The sequence below is a fragment of the Ranitomeya variabilis genome, chromosome 6, assembly GCF_051348905.1.
Source record: "Ranitomeya variabilis isolate aRanVar5 chromosome 6, aRanVar5.hap1, whole genome shotgun sequence".
Classification (NCBI taxonomy): domain Eukaryota; kingdom Metazoa; phylum Chordata; class Amphibia; order Anura; family Dendrobatidae; genus Ranitomeya; species Ranitomeya variabilis.
The window spans coordinates 157,522,706-157,544,749 of NC_135237.1; the positions used below are offsets into that span (position 1 = coordinate 157,522,706).

General features: G+C 41.2%; 1 protein-coding gene across 3 annotated transcripts in view; it reads left to right on the forward strand.

Moving 5' to 3' along the window:
• Window positions 1-22,044, forward strand: part of EGFR (epidermal growth factor receptor) — a 213,867-nt gene that overhangs the window by 181,841 nt on the left and 9,982 nt on the right. For all 3 annotated transcript variants that reach the window (XR_013216866.1, XR_013216867.1, XM_077269149.1), the window contains exons 17-21: window positions 2,712-2,853; window positions 3,421-3,543; window positions 5,022-5,120; window positions 21,034-21,219; window positions 21,886-22,041. Coding sequence is in view for 1 of the 3 variants with exons in the window: in XM_077269149.1 (XP_077125264.1) it covers window positions 2,712-2,853; window positions 3,421-3,543; window positions 5,022-5,120; window positions 21,034-21,219; window positions 21,886-22,041 (706 nt within the window). In the remaining 2 variants the exon portion in view is untranslated. The remainder of the gene's footprint in view (window positions 1-2,711; window positions 2,854-3,420; window positions 3,544-5,021; window positions 5,121-21,033; window positions 21,220-21,885; window positions 22,042-22,044) is intronic.

The window sequence follows — 22,044 nt, forward strand, 5'->3', positions numbered from 1 at the left end:
TGCCAATACAATGCAGATAAAATAAATCTCAAAGGAAAGCGACCTCGTGTCACCGCGAAACGTACGTCGGGGGTATACGGTCCGGACCCTCTCCTCCCCATACATCTACAGGTGAGCTCTGCTTATCAATGTGACTTGTTTTGGTATTATCCATGGGATTTTTTTTCATTTTGAGCCTCCAGTGAGGAATACTTTTGATTACATATTAGCTCATATTGCCCCTCATGAATTGACTTGGAGCTTATTATTACCCCCCTATGAATCACTCGATATGTAAATGAGACTTACCTGAGGTGTTTCGCGATTTTTTTGGGGGGGAGGGTGCGGGGGATTTATTTAATCTGCATTGGATTGGCACTCTCTTGTTATGATGTATTGTATCATTAATTTTTAACCCTATATATTAATTAATAAAATTGATTACTGATTTTATTGGATAACATTGTGTACTCCTAGTTCTCCTTTGTTCTTCTTGGCTTATTAATTTATGTTGATTAATGGGAATTTGTCACTAGGTATTTGCACCTGGCTGCTTGCTGCAGATTTGATAAAATCCCTGTTTTATCTGCTGCAGATCTAGCAGTTCTCTAAATACTGAGCCCTGTATAACCCAGTCCACATCACTGTTTGGCAGCTTTCTGTGTACATTGTATATAGGCAAAAAATCAATTTGGCACTCCAAATTTAATGCAGAAAAATTAGAGAATATTTTATTAGTATTGATCTATCCACTGTATATAAATATTGACGTTTCAGCCCAAGTCAGGCCTTCGTCAGAACTACAAATGATAAACAAAAAAGAGTCTCAGTATAATATGTAGGTTCAATACATGGATAGAGAACTTAGTATATCGCATACATCAAACAGAATGATAAAAAATAAAAAATAAAAAGTAAAAGATAAATTTCATACTCCATAGTGCATGTATGTATTAATTATTAGAAGCAGCATAATAAACTTGTGTGCTATATAGAGCTGATGTGTTCTCAATTTGTAAGAAAAAATATTAATTGAATCTAATACAGAGTCCGGAGCCTGAGATATAGAAGAAATCAACAAAAAGGGGGAAACAAGAAAAAAGAAAAAAAAAAAAAAAAAAAAAGATTTTTAGACTGTTTGACTGTTTGGAATGGTATCCTATTCGTGCACCCAGTAATCAGTGGTGTGCCGCGCAGCCCTTTTTTGATACTGTATATAGGCAGACAGCTGGCAATCAGTGGTGGGGCTGGGGTTATACAGACCTCATTATAAGGAGGACTACATGGCAGCATATTTACTAGTCTTCAAGTGATAATCTCCTGCTAATAAAACAGTGATTTTATCAAAACTACAGGAAGCAGCCCTGTAAGTGACACATCTCTAGAAGCAGGGTCTCTTTCTCTACATTATGCTGCTCTCAGATTAATGGCAAAAACAGATTTGCTTTAAAACTGTGCAAGGTCAAATTGGGGTTCAAAAGAAAGATTTCCTTTTAAAGCACCATTCCAGCATTTTTCTTTCATTTCACCCCTGGAGTGGTGTTAATAATCTAAGTTCCCTGCCCCAATTATTATACTCACCAACCGCCGTCTTAGGGCCGGGATCACACACAGCGAGATACGGCCGAGTCTCGCAGGCTACAACCAAGCTCTGGCACCGGCACTCCGGAGCAGAGTGTGCGGCCGCATAGCAACACATGGAGCCACACGCTCCGCTCCGGAGTGCCGGTGCAAGAGCTTGTTTTTAACCTGCGAGACTCGGCCATATCTCGCTGTAGTGTGACTCCGGCCTTAATTTGTTATCTGCGCCACTCCTGTCGATCTCTGGTCTGCAGCAGTTTGTGACCTGCCGAATGTCTCCAGTTGCTGGGCGATCCGTAAGTCACAACTCAGTGTTAGGCTATGAGAGCCAGAACAAGGCCAGAACAAGGATTCCATAGACTTACACTGAGAGCTTGTGACCACTACCTCTGACTTCTGGTCCATCAGCAGTTGCAGTCACAATATGGTAGCGCGAGACCAAATCAGCACCAGGAAAAGCAGAAAACGGCAGATGGTAAGTATATTGCTAGGGTCAGAGAACTTAGATTAGTGGCACCACTCCAGCATTGAAATAAAAAACACTGGAGTGGTGCTTTAAATATCTTTCACATTTTACACAACAGAATTTGCCCCTTCAGCTTTTAGAACTGAGATGTAATGTCCACATCCCTGAAGATTTCCAAACGTATGTTGGTAGGAGGTCCGAGCACAAGCAGTTCATGCTTTTATTGAGCGTTCACTCTGCTTCTTTTCGTAGATGTTTAGATGTAAAAAGAACACCAGCCCAGCGACTGAGTTGGAGCCGCACATTGATTAATGCAGGAGACAATCGTCTGTTGGCTTTCTTGCAAGAACTATGTCAGATTTTCCAACTTGCTATAATATACAAGCTGTAAGAAAAGGCTTCAAGCACTTTAGAAAGTAAAGTCCCCATCGTTCTGGTGTAATAGTAATATACATGATAGTATATCTAATATATATTATTTTATGAGGATTATTTTTGAGGGGTGATGCCCTGGTCTCCTGTTCAAAAAAAACCTTGCTAGAATTTTTGTATGCAAATGATCGGAGGATTCAATATACCATTGATACCGGCCTGCTCTGGTTCCCTGAGTCTTACAATGTCCAATAATGGCCCTTGGAGACGAACTACAAAGATTATTTATAACAAAATATTTTCTCCTTCTTAGCTCTAAAGTGGCGTACATTGCTGCTGGTGTTGTTGGAGGCATTCTTGCAGCCGTTGTGCTAGGACTGGTGGCATTTTTCTTTATTCGAAGAAATCGCATTAACAGAAAGCGTACACTCCGAAGATTACTGCAAGAAAGAGAGGTGCGGACATCGTTGATTATTTGCAAATGAAATATGGAAAAAAGCATAAGCAATTAGAACAATATAAATTGTAAAAACTAATTATCTAAGTTAGTAATGAATCACAGTCATATCATAAACTGCAGCGCACGCTGGATCAAGCCTGGCATACAAAACGCCAGTCTTGAGGAAACGGCCACAAAGTATATTAGGCTCTTGCATTTTTTTTTATACAGTTATATTAATCTAAGAATGGAAAACTTCTTCCCTACTGTTTATTTCCTTCCCCATTGCCTGCCATCCTTACTTCATTGCCTACATAGAGTTGGCGCTAGTAAAATGGTTTTCTTCCTCCTAGAGGGGGCTCTTTAGCACTGATAGTGTCAAAAGCAGTATACCTGTAGCATTTGTCAGAAAGCAGCCAGTTATTTTACTATGGTTGTAATCTTATCTATGTAACTCTATCCCTTATACAATGATTGTACAAATACTTGTTTTTTTTCTCCCCATAAAATATATTATGCTTTGTGGAACATTACATTAATGAGAAGCTATAGGATATTACAATATGACAATATTTCATTGCAGCTAGTGGAACCTATTACACCCAGTGGTGAAGCTCCAAACCAAGCACTTCTTCGAATCTTGAAAGAAACTGAATTCAGGAAGATAAAGGTCCTTGGGTCCGGGGCGTTTGGTACTGTATATCAGGTATGATGTTGAGGAGAGAATTTCCTTTGCCATTTTGCCAACAGATGCTAAACAAAAGTTGTCAATAACAGATTTGTTTAATAGCGGAACAGACGTGTTACATAACAGTTAGGGCCCGATTCATTAAAGTACCACCCCAGCATTTTTTTTAAATTTCAGTGCTGGAGTGGTGCCCCAAATTCAAGTTTCCTGCCCCTATTATTAAATCCACCAGTTGCTGTCTTCAGCTCTTTCCGACACCGCTCTGTTCTTGTGCTACCATCTTGTGACCGCAACTTCTGACTGACCGGAAGTCAGAGGTAAAGGTCACAAGCTCTCAATACAAGTCAATGAGGGCCTAATTCTGGCCTCGTTCTGGCTCTCATAGACTTACATTGAAAAGTAATCTCTGGCTCGTCCAGCAAACACTGGAGCTATATGGCAGATCACAACCTGCAGAAAACCGACCAGAGCAGCGCCGCAAACAGAAGAAGACGGCAGCAGGTACGTATGAGACTAGGTGCAGGAAACTCACATTAGTAGCACCACTCCACTACTGCATTAATAAAAACACTGGAGTGGTGCTTTAGGACTGACGTTTTGTACATCAGACTGAATGAATGCAACCACTGGAATGTATTTTGCCAAATTCATTAAGAGACTTATGCCACTTAATGAACTAGATGCATCAGACAAATGCCATGCATCTCCAACAGAATTGACTTCCACCACTAAAAGAGCCTTAAATTTTGATGAATAGGGCAGGTGGCCTTTGCCGTGTCCCATCCCGCCTTAAATCTGCCAATTTTGGCAAAGCTGTCCGGGACTGGTGTAAAAATGCCAAAATCGCTAATTTTTGAGCAAAATTGAGTTGTGTGAAAAGTTTGCAACATTTCAAAGTGTTTTACACCAGAACACTGACACCTTGATGGCTCAGGCTCAGGGCCGGACTGGCCATCTGGCAATTCTGGCAAATGCCAGAAGGGCCTGTCCAGTCACGGGCCGCCTTTTCTGCTACGTTGTTAACAGAATTGGTGTTCTCAAGACACCCATACTGTTAAAAGTTGTGATGGAGCACAAACTCGCTGACTCCGTCACTTACTCCAGCAGGCCACGGGTATCATTAGAAATATTGGTCTTGTAGTAAATCTTGCTTTCCTCCATCCAGGGTAATATTAGTAATATATCCCATCTGGTTCATGAGGAAGGGGACAACATGGGCCTGTGTGATTTCAAATGCCAGGGCTGAATTTCAGCCCCAGTCCGTACCTGCTCAGGCTTTTAGACATTTATGTGTTCCAAGGACTCATCCTATAATGGCAGTGTCCAGTGTCTTATTAGACAACTGTCCTAGTATACCAGGATTTGTGGAAAAGAAATTATCTTTACTCATGAAACATATTTACTCATATTAACAAGGTATTGAAAAACAGTGACTAATTCACTATGAACATGTACATATTTCATAATTATCTAATTGACTTCATCTGCATTATTAGGGTCTTTGGATTCCAGAAGGTGAAGGTATCAAAATTCCTGTTGCTATCAAAGAGTTACGTGAGGCCACGTCACCTAAAGCCAACAAGGAAATTTTAGATGTGAGTATCAATGTACTAAATGGACTTCAAATTATTTGGTCCTTCTCCAAATAATACATTTTTGTGCCAAATTTTAATTTTGCTCCGTCTTCATTGATTGCCAAGCTTTGCATTAAATTCTCTGCATGTTATTCGACACTACTCGGTATCATTGGTGGTATGGCAATGCGTTACATGAAAATCCTACACATTAAAACTGAGCTCATGAAAAATCTGATCTGGTGACAAATTAGTTATTTTTTCTCACCTTGCAGCTCTACGTAACCACAATTCCCATAGGCTGATGTTTTTTTTTAACAAAGGGCTTTTTGCAGCAGCTTGCGACCAAATACCAGGCATAGTTTTAATAGATCACCATGTACCTTCACCATCTCCAAGGTAAACAATTGGAAACAAAGCACAGTTTGTTCTCTAGTTTCTGGAAATCTGCAAAGGCTGAAGAAGTTGCAGACTCTGTGTTTGGAGTGGAAGGCTTCATGGCATCACTCCATGTAATATGTAACCATGATATACAATAATATGTAGAAAGAAAGACCCTTTGTTTAGTTGGAATTTTCAACTTCGTCGATACTTTGGGGCCGTTAGAGCATCCTGGATGTTGTAGTCTTATTAGAGATAAAGGGCAGTAGGCTGAAGGATGGTGTACTAATAGTATTGCATGTTAAAGTGAAAACTACATATTTTAAAGTAGGGGTTGTCCATTACTTGGTCAGCCCCTTCTGAATCCCTATGCTTCCACCAAGTGAGAAAAATTACACCAATACTCAACTCCGGTGCTTGTGCGGTTCCAGTGGTGTCGACACTGGTTCTCCCATGGCTCCTATGGCATTGTTATATCCCCGCTTCTTAAGGAGCGCACACGCACCCGGTCTCTTTTTTAACGACACAGTGTGCATTGTATGCCTGCCGTGTCCACTTGTATACAAGCCGTTTCTGCCGGTACTGGCTTGGCGCCTGCCTGTGCCTGATGTGTCATCCATTCCTAGCCCTTCCTGCTTCCTAACCCTTTGGGGGTCTGTTGCCATGTGTCAGAGGTCTGTCTTTGAGTAGTACCTGGCATCCATTTGGAGCCAAGTCTAATCCCACCATCAGGGGCTCTAGTGAGGAGTCAGGTGTTCGCCTAGTCACGCCTCTCCAGGCTTTCATCAGTCCATGACACAGTGGTTAAAATAACACTTGCAATACAGCTTACAGTATCAGTCTATGTAGGGACAATATTAACAAGGCCAAAAGACAGTACTAATAGTTGGCAATTTATGCTTCCACAAAGTCTTTTAATTAATTTGTACCAAAATGGAACTTTATGCAGACAGAAATCTTTAGAGAGTCAGTACAAACAACAACTACAAAGAGTGTCTCTCTGTAGAGGATGTTCATTACATAGATTTCAGTGACACCAAGATGTACCAATCCAACACTTTTAATCTGCCATCAATTTTTGCTAATAATTTAGTACTTTTCTCTTTAAACATGTCTGGTTTTGATACATTTCCCTTCAAAATATTTTTTTTTCATGGAATCCACCAACATTTCCTGTATTTACCAAGAGCTCAGTACTGACACATAGTTGCAACATCTGCCAATGACCTAAAGTCATCTTCCCAGTTTTCAGGAGAATAGAACAAAATGTGAATGGCTTCTGACTTGTCATGTGTGCCAGGATCTCTAAAGTTTCTAAAGTGAATGTGTCATTTCAAGGGACAAGAAGCCCACCAAAGTTTAATTTATGGGAGGAATATTTAGTACAAATGTGGTAAATGAAAGTGTAATCTCATTGAGATATGGATATTTTTCTATTTTTACAGGATTTATTTTGAAAGGTCATTTTCAAACAACTTTGTTTTAGGAATTCTAAATGTTTTTTTCAAGGTTAGTAACTATTGGAGTAGAGAGTTTGATAAGACTCTCTTACTCTGTAGGACCATGCTCATCCATTCACTATAAGCATCTCCTTTTAATTTCAATGTGATGTAACTGGTAAATAAAGTAGCATTCCTAGTTTTTTTTCCATCACTGCACCTGCCACCTAATGTTGTATCACACCATTTGTATTTATTTATTTTACTCATTTATATAGTGCCATTAATTCCACAGCGCTTTACAGACATTATTGACACTGCCCCAATGGGGCTCACAATCTAAATTCCCTATCAGTGTGTCTTTGGAATCTTGGAGGAAACTGGAGAACCCAGAAGAAACCCACGCAAACATGGGGAGAACATACAAACTCCTTGCAGATGTTGTCATTGGTGGGGATTTGAACCCAGGACCCCAGCGCAGTGTAGCCTCTCCTCCCTATTCTCTTTAGGCTATGTTCACACTTTGCGGGTTTTGCCGCGGATCCGCAGCGGTTTTGACACTGCAGATCCGCAGCAGTTTTTCATGCAGGGTACAGTACAATGTTACCCTATGGAAAACAAAACCCGCTGTGCACATGCTGCGGATTTCCGCGGAAAAAGCCGCGCGGCTTTTCTGCGGAAAAAAAGAAGGAGCATGTCACTTCTTGGTGCAGAATCGCAGCGATTCTGCACCCATAGAAATGCATTGATCCGCTAACTTCCCGCATGGGGCTGTGCCCATGTTGCGGGAAGTTAAGCGGATAATGTGCCGATGGTACCCGGGGTGGAGGAGAGGAGACTCTCCTCCAGACCCTGGGAACCATATTTTGGTGTAAAAAAAAGAATTAAAATAAAAAATAATGCTATACTCACCTCTCAGCGCTGCCTGCGGCGTCCGGTCTCAGTTGCTGTGCCGAACAGGACCTGTGGTGACGTCGCGGTCACATGACCGTGATGACGCCGCGGTCACATGACCGTGACGTCACGAAGGTCCTTGTCGGCACAGCCGCTTGCAGCGCCGAGGAGATCGCGACGTCAGAGGGTGAGTATAACCAATTTTTATTATTTTTTTACATTACTATTGATGCTGCATATTGCTGCATATGCAGCATCAATAGTACAAGAGTAATCCCGCAGCGGAAACCGCGGAACAAACCGCGATAAATCTGCAGGGATAACCGCAGCGGGTTTGCCCTGCAGATTTATCAATTCCGCTGCGGGATTAACCCGCAGAGGAACCCGCAAAGTGTGAACGTGGCCTAAGCCTCCAGATTTTTAGCTCTCGTCTTGCATTTTATTCCTCTATTTCCTATTATTGATCCCATGTTGCACCAGTTCCATATGCCATGAGCAGTACATCTCTGCCTGCTGAGAGAACATTGTGATTGTCTCCTCCTCCACATGTTCTCCTAAATAAGATAACAGATTATATGTATACAGTCAGGGGGCTGTATTGTCATCATTTTCATTGTAACTATGTGACGGGAGGTGTTTAGTCATAATCAGTATCTGTGATAGTAGTTTCTGATTTCCAGGAGAAAGTGTGTGGTATAATCTGTGCAGTTCTTGTAACTGTAAGACTATGTTCACACGTTCTTCACACATGTTTGCTGCATTTTTTTACTGCTTTTTTATGCAAATTAAAAGCCTCTGTTAACAGTACCATCAAAAGCTATGAGATTTCAGAAATCTCATGCACAGGCTTGTTTTTTTTTCCTGACTGAATTGGGAAACTGCTGCTTTTTTTAAAAAATAAACCTGCAGCATGTCAATTCTTCTCAGCGCTTTTGCAGCGTTTTTTCACGTATTGAAAGCAATGAATAAGTGCTAAAAGCAGTAAAAACATAGCAAAAAATGTTGCCATCAGTTTTTGCAGCGTTTTTAGTGAAAAAAGCGGGTACAGCAGGATGTGGAAACCATTTATTTTTGTGATTTTTCCCAAGTTTAAACAAAAATGTCTGGGTGTCTCCACATGAGCATGGCTGTTAGTATTAGTACAGTTTAATTAAATTAGTGATATGGTATAAAGTGAGCACTACCTGACCAACTCAATGGCTGAAGAATTTGTGAAAGTAAACAATGTGCAACAATCTCAATGCACTGCCAATGTCTTAAGGTACCTTCACACGAAGCGACGCTGCAGCGATAGCGACAACGATGCCGATCGCTGCAGCGTCGCTGGAGAGCTGTCACACAGACCGCTCTCCAGCGACCAACGATGCCGAAGTCCCCTGCTAACCAGGGTAAACATCGGGTTGCTAAGCGCACGGCCGCGCTTAGTAACCCGATGTTTACCCTGGTTACCAGCGTAAAAGTAAAAAAAACAAACAGTACATGCTCACCTGCGCGTCCCCCAGCGTCTGCTTCCTGACACTGACTGAGCGCCGGCCCTAACAGCACAGCGGTGACGTCACCGCTGTGCTTTCACTTTCACTTTAGGGCCGGCGCTCAGTAAGTGTCAGGAAGCAGACGCTAGGGGACGCGCAGGTGAGTATGTACTGTTTGTTTTTTTTACTTTTACGCTGGTAACCAGGGTAAACATCGGGTTACTGAGCGCGGCCCTGCGCTTGGTAACCCGATGTTTACCCTGGTTACCAGTGTAAAATATCGCTGGTATCGTTGCTTTTGCTGTCAAACACAACGATACACGGCGATCGGACGACCGAGTAAAGTTCTGGACTTTATTCAGCGACCAGCGACATCACAGCAGGATCCTGATCGCTGCTGCGTGTCAAACTAAATGATATCGCTATCCAGGACGCTGCAACGTCACGGATCGCTAGCGATATCTTTACAAAGTCGTTTCGTGTGAAGGTACCTTTGGGTAAACTATGACTGACCAATTCAACTCCCCCTCTATTTTTACATTTGCAATTGTGTATTTTTTCATGAACTTTTTTGTTTAGAATAGTCATTATTTTTTCAGACACAAGCATCTTTTTCCATTAAATAATTTGATCAAATTGACCTTTTTTCCAAAAATATTTTACGGTGTCACATAAATCTGCATTGGTGACCTAATACTTTGCATTGTTCATGCTTGTATGGTGGAAGCAAAGCTGAACTTTGGGATCCTGAAAAACAGAGCAAAAATGCAGCAACACTACAGCAAGAAAAGCAGCAAAGAAGCCAGCAAAACCTGATTTTTGTCTGAATTTTTTTACTGCCAAGAAAAAAAAGCAACAAAAACGCGATGCGTGAACATAACCTAAAATGGCGACCCAGGACATAGAGCCATGTAATTCCAGGGGCTCACAATGAGACCACATGACCTATACCGTGTCTTAGATAGAAATGAACAACTACATAAGGTAATATTGGCAGAATTATACAGTGCCTACAAGTAGTCTTCAACCCCCTGCAGATTTAGCAGGTTTACATATTTGGAATTAACTTGGTATTGTGACATTTGGACTGTAGATCAGCCTGGAAGTGTGAAATGCACTGCAGCAAAAAAGAATGTTATTTCTTTTATTTTATTTTTTAAATTGTGAAAAGTTTTTTCAGAGGGTCACTTATTATTCAACCCCTCAACCCACCAGAATTCTGTTTGGTTCCCCTAAAGTATTAAGAAGTAGTTCAGGCACAAAGAACAATGAGCTTCACATGTTTGGATTAATTATCTCTTTTTCCAGCCTTTTCTGACTATTTAAGACCCTCCCCAAACTTGTGAACAGCACTCATACATGGTCAACATGGGAAAGACAAAGGAGCATTCCAAGGCCATCAGAGACAAGATCGTGGAGGGTCACAAGGCTGGCAAGGGGTACAAAACCCTTTCCAAGGAGTTGGGCCTACCTGTATCCACTGTTGGGAGCATCATCCGGAAGTGGAAGGCTTATGGAACTACTGTTAGCCTTCCACGGCCTGGACAGCCTTTGAAAGTTTCCTCCCGTGCCGAGGCCAGGCTTGTCCGAAGAGTCAAGGCTAACCCAAGGACAACAAGGAAGGAGCTCTGGGAAGATCTCATGGCAGTGGGGACATTGGTTTCAGTCAATACCATAAGTAACGTACTCCACCGCAATGGTCTCTGTTCCAGACGAGCCCGTAAGGTACCTTTACTTTCAAAGCGTCATGTCAAGGCTTGTCTACAGTATGCTCATGATCACTTGGAGGACTCTGAGACTGACTGGTTCAAGGTTCTCTGGTCTGATGAGACCAAGATCGAGATCTTTGGTGCCAACCACACACGTGACGTTTGGAGACTGGATGGCACTGCATATGACCCCAAGAATACCATCCCTACAGTCAAGCATGGTGGTGGCAGCATCATGCTGTGGGGCTGTTTCTCAGCCAAGGGGCCTGGCCATCTGGTCCGCATCCATGGGAAGATGGATAGCACGGCCTACCTGGAGATTTTGGCCAAGAACCTCCGCTCCTCCATCAAGGATCTTAAGATGGGTCGTCATTTCATCTTCCAACAAGACAACGACCCAAAGCACACAGCCAAGAAAACCAAGGCCTGGTTCAAGAGGCAAAAAATCAAGGTGTTGCAGTGGCCTAGTCAGTCTCCTGACCTTAACCCAATTGAAAACTTGTGGAAGGAGCTCAAGATTAAAGTCCACATGAGACACCCAAAGAACCTAGAAGAAGATAACTTGGAGAAGATCTGCATGGAGGAGTGGGCCAAGATAACTCCAGAGACCTGTGCCGGCCTGATCAGGTCTTATAAAAGACGATTATTAGCTGTAATTGCAAACAAAGGTTATTCCACAAAATATTAAACCTATGGGTTGAATAATAATTGACCCACACTTTTATGTTTAAAATTTATACAAATTTAACTGAGCAACAAAACTTTTTGGTTTGTAAGATTTATGCATCTGTTAATAAATCCTGCTCTTGTTTGAAGTTTGAAGGCTCTAACTTATTTGCATCTTATTAAACCTGCTAAATCTGCAGGGGGTTGAATACTACTTTTAGGCACTGTATGTAGTCATGGCGGAAAATGTTGTCATGCTTGAATTTGTTCCAGAAAATGAAGTATTTCTCCCAGAAAATTATTGCAATTACACATGGTTTGTTATATACATGTTTATTTCCTTTCTGTATTTTGAAACAGCACAATAAAAACAGAGAAAAAAAGGCAAATTTGACATAATTTCACACAAATCCACACAAATGGGCCAGAGAAAATTGTTGGCACCTTTCCAAAATATGTATAAACAACTTTGTTGCAAGCATGTGATACTCGTTTAGTTTTCTATTCTGGGGTCACACCTTTAACCCCTTTTCGACATCGGGCGTAATAGTACACCGATGTCGGCCTCCCTCTCTTTGATGTTGGATCTGGCTGTTTTGAATAGCTGACATGTGCCCGCAATAGCTGCGGGTGGTATCGTGATCCACCCGCGGCTATTAACCAGTTTAATGCCGCTGTCAAACTCTGACAGCGGCATTTAAATAGCACTTTCGGCATTCGCGCCAGAAATACGCACACCAGTGACCCCCGTCACATGATCGAGGGTCACCGGTGTGTTGGCATGACAACTTAAGGTCTCCTGGAGACATCTATGGTTGTCAGTGCCAGCTTGCTGTGAGCGCCACCCAGTAGTCGTGGCTCATAGCAAGTGAGTAAATCTGCTATATAGAGGCAATCTGAACGTCGCCTCTATGTAGCAGAGCTGATTGGGTTGTGGCAGCTTCTAGTCTCCTATGGAGATTATTGAAGTATGCCAAAAGTAAAAAAAAAAGTTTTTAAAAATATAAAAAAAATAAAAGTTCAAATAACCACCCCTTCTCCCCATTCAAAATAAAACAATAAAAATAAAATCAAACATACACATATTTGGTATTGCCGCTTTCAGAATTGCCTGTTCTATCAACAAAAAAAGAACTAACCTGATCGCTAAATGGCGTAGTGAGAAAAAAGTCAAAGCGCCAGAATTATGTTTTTTTGGATGCAGCGACATTGCATTAAAATGCAATAACAGGCAATCAAAAAATCGTATCTGCACCAAAATGGTATCTTTAAAAACGACAGCTCGGCGTGCAAAAAATAAGTCCTCACCCTACCCAAGATCACAAAAATTGGAGACGCTACGGGTATTGGAAAATGGCGCAAATTTTTTTTTTTAACAAAGTTTGCAATTTTTTTCACCACTTAGATACAAAGGAACCTAGACATGTTTGGTGTCTATGAACTCGTAATGACCTGGATAATCATAATGGCAGGTCAATTTTAGCATTTAGTGAACCTAGTAAAAAAGCCAAACAATAAGCAAGTGTGGGATTGCACTTTGTTTGCAATTTCACCGCACTTGAAATTTTTTTCCTGGTTTCTAATACACGACATGGTAAAACCAATGGTGTTGTTCAAAAGTACAACTTGTCCAGCAAAAAGCAAGCCCCTCACATGGCCATATTGACGCAAAAGTAAAAAAGTCATGGCTCTGGGAAGAAGAGGAGCGAAAAACGAAAAAAGCTCCAGGGGTTAAGGGGTTAAGTTTCCCCGAGTTTCATTGTTATCAGCTGTCCTGCGCTTATAACCAGCTAAAACTGTGTTCTAAAAGTTATTATGGCAACTTGGAAATCCGCCCTGAATGTCGGCCTGCAATGGCCCAAATGTAAGCAATAGACGTTTTCAGAGTTTCAAGTGTTTTGGGTAGGTTTTATACATGTTCACGTGAATTTCCCAGCATTCATATCCCCTAGGCTCCTACAATGTCTCTTCCAACAGCAAAACTTGAAGGAAACTTTCTGCTAACATGCCTTTGCCAGCTTATGTTGGCTCCAAAATTAGTCCACCAACGCCTGAGTCAGAGCTGCAGGAAATAGCCAATATTACATTTTATTGGACTAGGAAAGCGTGTTTTGTTTGTATAACAGATTTATGGAAGATTTAAGGTAAATAGGCAAATGTCTACCTCGAGATTTTGGCGTCTTGGTTGCTGTTTACACAAAAAAAGTCACTTAGATGTTAGCTAATGTTGTCCACCCTTAAAGGAATTGTCAACTTTAAATAAAAAGGGTTTTGGAAAAAGGTTTGTGGAACTTACTATATATTAGCGGGACTCTGGTCTAGCATCTAGGGTAGTGATACCTGGTAGCTGGACAGGAAGTCCATGGATCTCTTACCTTCCGGCATCCCCATTGCCGCATTTGATGTGTCAGGAATGGTGTCATGTCATCTGTGTGTCACGTCGCACAGATGACATCGAGCCAGTCCTGACACATCAAATGCCACATCGGGGACTCTGGAAGTTAAGAGATTTGTAGGCCTCCTGTCCAGCCTCCAGGTATCACTACCCTAGACACTAGGCCGAATTCCTGCGAATCGATCTGCTCATCTCTAGACCTTTTATATAAGTATTTAGGTTCTTCTCTTACTTTTGCCTTCCTCACAGACTGAACAGTTCTCCTCACCACAAAATAACTGACGATGGAAGAGACTATGACCAGATCTATCCATTAGCCTCCTCCACTAGAAAAATACTTGACGGGAAAACTGTTTTTCAATTGGATGAGACAGATGGACGGGTCTGGTCACATGCTGCTCCATCAAATAACATTCTGAGAGAGGAAGAACTGTGCAGTATGTGAGCAAGTCTAGTAAAACGAGAGCAGAAAATCAGTAATTTTTTTTAGTATATTAGTTAGTGCTACAAAATCTGGTTACCAACACATTTGTTAAATAAAACATAAAAATAAAGTGGACAACCCCTTTAGGTGAATGTATTGATGGAACCTCTGGAAATGGATGGAACCTATATATAATAAAGAGCTATTGCCCTCCCACAGTCCAGTGATGCCTCTCGCCTCTACTCCGATGATCGTGTACAGCGCTGCAGCTGATACTAACTGGTGCGGACTTGTGAAGAATTTAAAAAAGAACTGAACTATTAACTAGAAATAATTATAACACTGCCTGACCAACAATATATCAGCTATTGCTATAATAAACTCATATTGTATAAGGGGCTGCAGTAACTAGAAAGGTTTTCAAAAAATACGAATTCGCTATATTGCATGGTTCCTGAGAGCAGCAGCACAGATACAGCGGCATTGTAGACACAGAAGCACAAGCTGATAGATGTTTGCTAGGAATGTATCTTGGTGCCAGCCCTGCCTGCAGCTTCACAGATGTCTGTGTGTTATGCAAACAATTCCTGACTGCAGGACAATTGCCAAGAGAGCGGCGGCACCACATTCACTATGAGAATTGCATTGTGATAGCATCACGTAAACTGGTTACATAGTGTATCCTATCTTTTTGTCATCCCACCAGAAAAAAACAGGAAAGAAGACAACCGTTTCCATTAAAAGTGGTTGTCCGCCTTCGGGAACAATTTTCTTTACTTAAATGCTTGTATGTGGGTTAAAATATATATTTTTTAATATTATGGCGCTTTAAAATATATCCACTATTTGCCTTCCATTGCCTCTTTGTTGTACTGTCTATTGCTGGCTGCAGAATGAGTGAACTAAGTATCCGTGAGTGAGCTCTTTTTGACTCTTTTATCCCTCTTTTCGTGAGCTCTTTTCTGCTGATTTATAGCCACTGAATACATATAAGTTTAATGTGCAAGGGAACAAAGAGTCTGTAAAAGCCAATCGGTGCCAGATTTTTAGTTGAACCCAACTGCAAAGTGATTTCTAGATCAAAATACATGTACATGTACAAAAAATCCTCAAAGGTGGGCAATCCTTTTGAACAGAACTTATCCATTAAACCATGTGCACAACTTTGTAGATAAAATTAACTAATTATATAAAAAGACTGGAATCAGACTCGCATCTTCATTATCAGAATAAGTGGCAAATTTTGTGCTTAATGACCAGGCCAATTTTTACAATTCTGACTACTGTCAATTTATGAGGTTATAACTCTGGAACACTTCAACGGATCCCGGTGATTCTGAGACTGTTTTTTCGTGACATATTGTACTTCATGATAGTGGTAAAATTTCTTCGGTATGACTTGTGTTTATTTATTAAAAAAAAAACTGAAATTTGGTGAAAATTTAGAAAATTTAGCAATTTTCAAACTTTGAATTTTTATGCCCTTAAATCAGAAAGTGTTGTCACGGAAAATACATAATAAATAACATTTCCCACATGTCTACTTTATATCAGCACAATTTTGGAAACATTTTTTTTGTTAGGAAGTTAAAAGGGTTAAAAGTTGACCAGCGATTTTCTCATTTTTCCAACAAAATTAAAAAAAAAACATTTTTTTAGGGACCACAACACATTTAAAGTGAGTTTGGGGGTCAATATAACAGAAAATACTCAAAAGTGACACCATTCTAAAAACTGCACCCCTCAAGGTGCGCAAAACCACATTCAAGGAGTTTATAAACCCTTCAGGTGCTTCATGAGAACTAAAGCAATGTGGAAGGAAAAAATTAACATTTTACTTTTTTCACAAAAAAATTACTTTGGAACCATTTTTTTATTTTCACAAGAGTATCAGGAGAAAATGGACCGCATAATTTGTTGTGCAATTTCTCCTGAATACGCCGATACCCCATATTTGGGGAAAAGCCACTGTTTGGGTGCATGGCAGGGCTTAGAAGGGAGGGAGCACCGTTTGACTTTTTGAACGCAAAATTGGCTGGAATCAATGGTGGCGCCATGTCACGTTTGGAGACCCCTTGATCAACCTAAAAAGTGGAACCCAACACACCCCTAACCCTAATCCCAACTTTAATCATAACCCTAACCACAAACCTAACTCTAACACACCCCTAACCCTAATCCCAACCCTAACCCTAATCCCAACCCTAACCATAATCCCAACCCTAACCCTAGTCCTAACTCTAACTTTAGCCCAACACACTTTAGCTCAACTTACTTTAGCCCAACTCTAACCCTAATGGAAAAATGGAAATAAATATACAGCTCTGGCAAAAATTAAGAGACCACCACATCAAATCCGTGTCATGGGTAGCCCAATCTCCAGACCTGAACCCTGTTGAAAACCTCTGGAATGTAATCAAGATGATGATGGATAGTCACAAGCCATCAAACAAAAAAGAACTGCTTACATTTTTGTGCCAGAAGCAGTGTGAAAGACTGGTGGAAAGCATGCCAAGACGCATGAAAGCTGTGATTAAAAATCATGGTTATTCCATAAAATATTGATTTCTGAACTCTTCCTGAGTTGAAACATTAGTGTTGTTGTTTTCTTTGCATCATTTGAGGCCCGAAAGCCCTGGTTTTTTAAAAAAATTTTGACCATTTTTCTTTGTCACAAAAAAATAGAAAATTTATTGCTTGGAAATTTGGAGACGTTGTCAGAACTTTATAGAATAAAAGAACAATTTACATTTTACTCAAAAATATACCTATACAGAGAAAAATCAGAGAAAGTGAACATCTTGCAGTGGTCTATTAATTTTTGCCAGAGCTGTATATTTTTTATTTTATTATTTTTCCCTAACTAAGAGGGTGATAAAGGGTTTTTTTTTTTACTATTATTTTTTATATTTTGATCACTGTGATCAAAATGAACCAATAGGAAATGGGGCGCACTGCGCATGCGCCCTCCATTTTCTCCCGGAAGAAGACGCCGGCCGCCCGGGGAACTTCACGGGGGGATGCTGAAGGATCCAGGGACAATGGAGGTATCGGGGGACCCTATTTCTCTCTCCTCTCATGTGCGATCAGAGGAGGTTGGTAAAAACTGACCCGGAATCATGTTCTCTGGGGTCTCAACTACCCCCCGGTAGCCAAGACCCCGAAGAAATTCAGACTCTGGGGGTGCTATATCCTTAAACCTCAGCGCCGTTAAATAGCAGCTCTGTGGTTTAAGTACCCTTATCTGCCACCGTTAAAAGGCGTACCGGAGGTCGTTAAGGGGTTAAATCTTCTGGGAATAGAGAAAAGCAAAGTGAGAATATGTGATAATGATCAATGACAGGATAGATGTCTGGGAGCATGTTCAGTAGGACGCTCCACCGCTGTGAGCTGGAGATATCCTGACCACACACTGTCAAGCTAACTCCTGGTGACAGCAGCAGAGCTTCCTACTGCACATGCTCACAATCAGCGCCACTATTAACAAGACAGTGGTCTATTTTGTGTAATAAGTGATTATCTCCATAGACAAAATTCATGGGATTTGCTAATTATAAGATACTAGATGGTGGCCCGATTCTAACGCATCGGGTATTCTAGAATATGTATGTATGTATGTATATATATAGCAGCCACATAACATATAGCAGAGGCCACGTAACACAGACAGCCACGTAGTATATAGCACAGCCATGTAGCATATAGGAGCCACGTAGTGTATAACACAGCCACGTAGTATATAACACAGCCACATAGTATATAACACCACCCACGTAGTATATAACACTTCCCACGTAGTATATAACACTGCCCACGTAGTATATAACACTGCCCACGTAGTATATAACACTGCCCACGTAGTATATAACACTGCCCACATAGTATATAACACAGCCTATGTAATATATAGCACAGCCCAAGTAGTATATAGCACAGCCAACGTAGTATATAACACTGCCCGTGTACAACCTATTCCCAGAATAGGTTGTTATGTTACTGATGCTCTGTTGAGCTCCTTGCTATTTCCTGGACCTATTGATATATACATTTTGTGCATCTTTTAGGGATGAATTCCTGTTAAACCACATGTAACCTGACGTACCGTCATGTCTCCTTTGTCCTACTCTCCTGTTTGATATATACTGCATACAGCAGATATATATATATGTTGTTGGTATCTATTTGTATTTGAATAATAAATTTTGGATTTGCTTTTTAAATATGTTGTTTGGGACTGTTTTACTCCATTTTTTTCTGTTTCAACATTTCTGGAGTTGTCCAATTGAGTTGATGCCCTTGGGGCATCCGGGGAGAGTTTTAAACTCTATTATAAATTGGTGCTTTTTGATTATGTATATAAACATTGCCACGTAGTATATAACACTGCCCACATAGTATATAACACTGCCACGTAGTATATAACACAGCCCACGTAGTATATAACACTGCCCACGTAGTATATAACACTGCCACGTAGTATATAACACTGCCCACGTAGTATATAACACTACCACGCAGTATATAACACAGCCCACATAGTATATAACACAGCCCACGTAGTATATAACACAGCCCACGTAGTATATAACACTGCCACGTAGTATATAACACTGCCATGTAGTATATAACACTGCCCATGTAGTATATAACACTGCCCATGTAGTATATAACACTGCCCACGCAGTATATAACACTGCCCACATAGTATATAACACTGCCCACATCTATATATATAATTGTCTAAGGGTTTTTCTGTCTGTCTGTCCTGGAAATCCCGCGTCTCTGATTGGTCGAGGCCGCCTGGGCCTCGACCAATCAGCGACGGGCACAGTATCGACGTAGATGTCATAATGGTTGCCATGGCGACGATGATGTCATAACGGTTGCCATGGTGACGATGATGTCATAAAGGTTGCCTTGAACAATCAGCGACGGGCACAGTCTGCCACGAATTCTGGAATCATCATTGTCCATATACTACGGAGACATGCATATTCTAGAATACCCGATGCGTTAGAATCAGGCCACAATCTAGTCTATATATATAATTGTCTAAGGGTTTTTCTGTCTGTCTGTCTGTCTGTCTGTCCTGGAAATCCCGCGTCTCTGATTGGTCGAGGCCTCCTGGGCCTCGACCAATCAGCGACGGGCACAGTATCGACATAGAAATCCCGCGTCTCTGATTGGTCGAGGCCGCCAGGCCTCGACCAATCAGCGAAGGGCACAGTATCGACGTAGATGTCATAATGGTTGCCATGGCGACGATGATGTCATAAAGGTTGCCTCGACCAATCAGCGACGGGCACAGTCTGCCGCGAATTCTGGAATCATCATTGTCCATATACTACGGGGACATGCATATTCTAGAATACCCGATGCGTTAGAATCGGGCCACAATCTAGTAGTATATAACACTGCCACGTAGTATATAACATAGCCCATGTAGTATATAACACTGCCCACGTAGTATATAACACAGCCCACGTAATATATAGAATCAACGCAGTATATAACACAGCCCACGTAGTATATATCACAGCCCACGTAGTATATAACACTGCCCACGTAGTATATAACACAGCCCACGTAGTATATAACACTGCCCACGTAGTATATAACACAGCTCACGTAGTATATAACACTGCACACGTAGTATATAACACAGCCCACGTAGTATATAAAATTGCCCACGCAGTATATAACACAGGCCACACAGTATATAACACAGCCCACGTAGTTATATAGCAGCGTCGCAGTATATAATACAGCCCAAGTACTATATAGCACTGTGGGCACCATATCCCTGGTAAAAAAAAGAATGAAAATAAAAAATAGTTATATACTCACCCTCTGGGGTCCAGCAAAGCTGTCCCTATGCGCGCGATGCGGCCGCCAGCTTCCGTTCCCAGCGATGCATTGTGAAACTACCCAGATGACTTAGCAGTCTCGCGAGACCGCTACGTCATCATCTCGCGAGACCGCAATGCATGGCCCGGAGTGTCGCGATAAGCGGGAAAGGCGCCGGAAGGTGCATATATAATGATTTTTTATTTTTTTCTTATTTTTAACATTAGATCTTTTTACTATTGATGCTGCATAGGCAGCATTAATGGTAAAAAGTTGGTCACACAGGGTTAATAGCAGCGTTAACGGACTGCGTTACACCGTGGCATAACGCGGTGCAACGCAGCCATTAACCCCGTCTGAGCGCTGATTGGAGGGGAGTATGGAGGGGGCACTGACAGAGTAGGAAGGGGCGAATTCGTGGCCGGACTGTGCTCATTGCTGATTGGTCGCATCCTGGTGGCCGCGACCGCTCAGCAACGTGGGATTTCCGTGACAGACAGACAGACAAATAGATGGAAGTGACCCTTAGACGATTATATATATAGATTATGGAATGTATTCTTTATTTTTCATTCCCTGAGAATAACTTTTACATAGGATGACAAGACCAACCCATTCCCAGGGGTTCAGTGATATGGTGTGTACATGTGATGGCACTTTTATAAGTGAAATATTATTATCACATGTTCTTCCTTCTTTCCTTCTAGGAGGCTTTTGTGATGGCCAGTGTTGATAATCCTCATGTGTGCAGATTGCTGGGAATTTGCCTAACCTCTACAGTCCAGCTGATCACACAACTCATGCCCTATGGTTGTCTCCTTGACTATGTTCGGGAACATAAAGACAATATTGGCTCAAGACATCTTCTCAACTGGTGTGTGCAGATTGCCAAGGTAAAGTGCACATTAACTACTTTTCCAATATTTATCAAATGTGTATGTACTATACTATGAAAATAGCCAAAAATGTTACAGCCCATCAATCCATATCTTATTCAGGAATTGTAACTGTTCATTCTGTGAACACAGGATTGCTTTCAGGCACTTACAGGTGTATTCCCATCTCCAAGATCCCATCCCAATATGTTCTAGGTGTAATAATAATAATATTAGCAAATACCTCCAGTTAGAAATGTAGTATAGTTCTTCTGATTCGTTATGTCCCTTACCCCATGTGCAGGCATTGCAGTAGCTTAGGTATCCGTGGTTACAATCACTAGCAACTAACTAAATGTCACTATATGAATGGTCCTAACCATGGATACCTAAGCTACTGCAATGCCCTGTACATGAGGTAAGTAAGCGACATAGTAAAGCAGAAGAACTATGTTACATTTCTAATTGGATGCATTTGCTAATATTATTATTATTACACTTACTACATATTGGGATAGGATTTTGGAGATGGGAATACCCCTTTAATACCTTTCTTGCACCATGAATTAACAGTTTCTTTTGACGTCTTCATATTTTCTTTTCCAATAATGTACCATGCAGCCATAGCTCTGATACTCTTGGTCAGATTACTGATTTTCTATATCTATTCTTGTATCACAATAGGGAATGAATTACCTGGAAGAAAGACGATTAGTCCACAGAGATTTGGCTGCACGGAACGTCCTTGTTAAAGCTCCCCAGCATGTCAAGATTACAGATTTTGGCTTGGCCAAGCTTTTGGGGGCAGATGAAAAGGAATATCATGCAGAAGGTGGAAAGGTA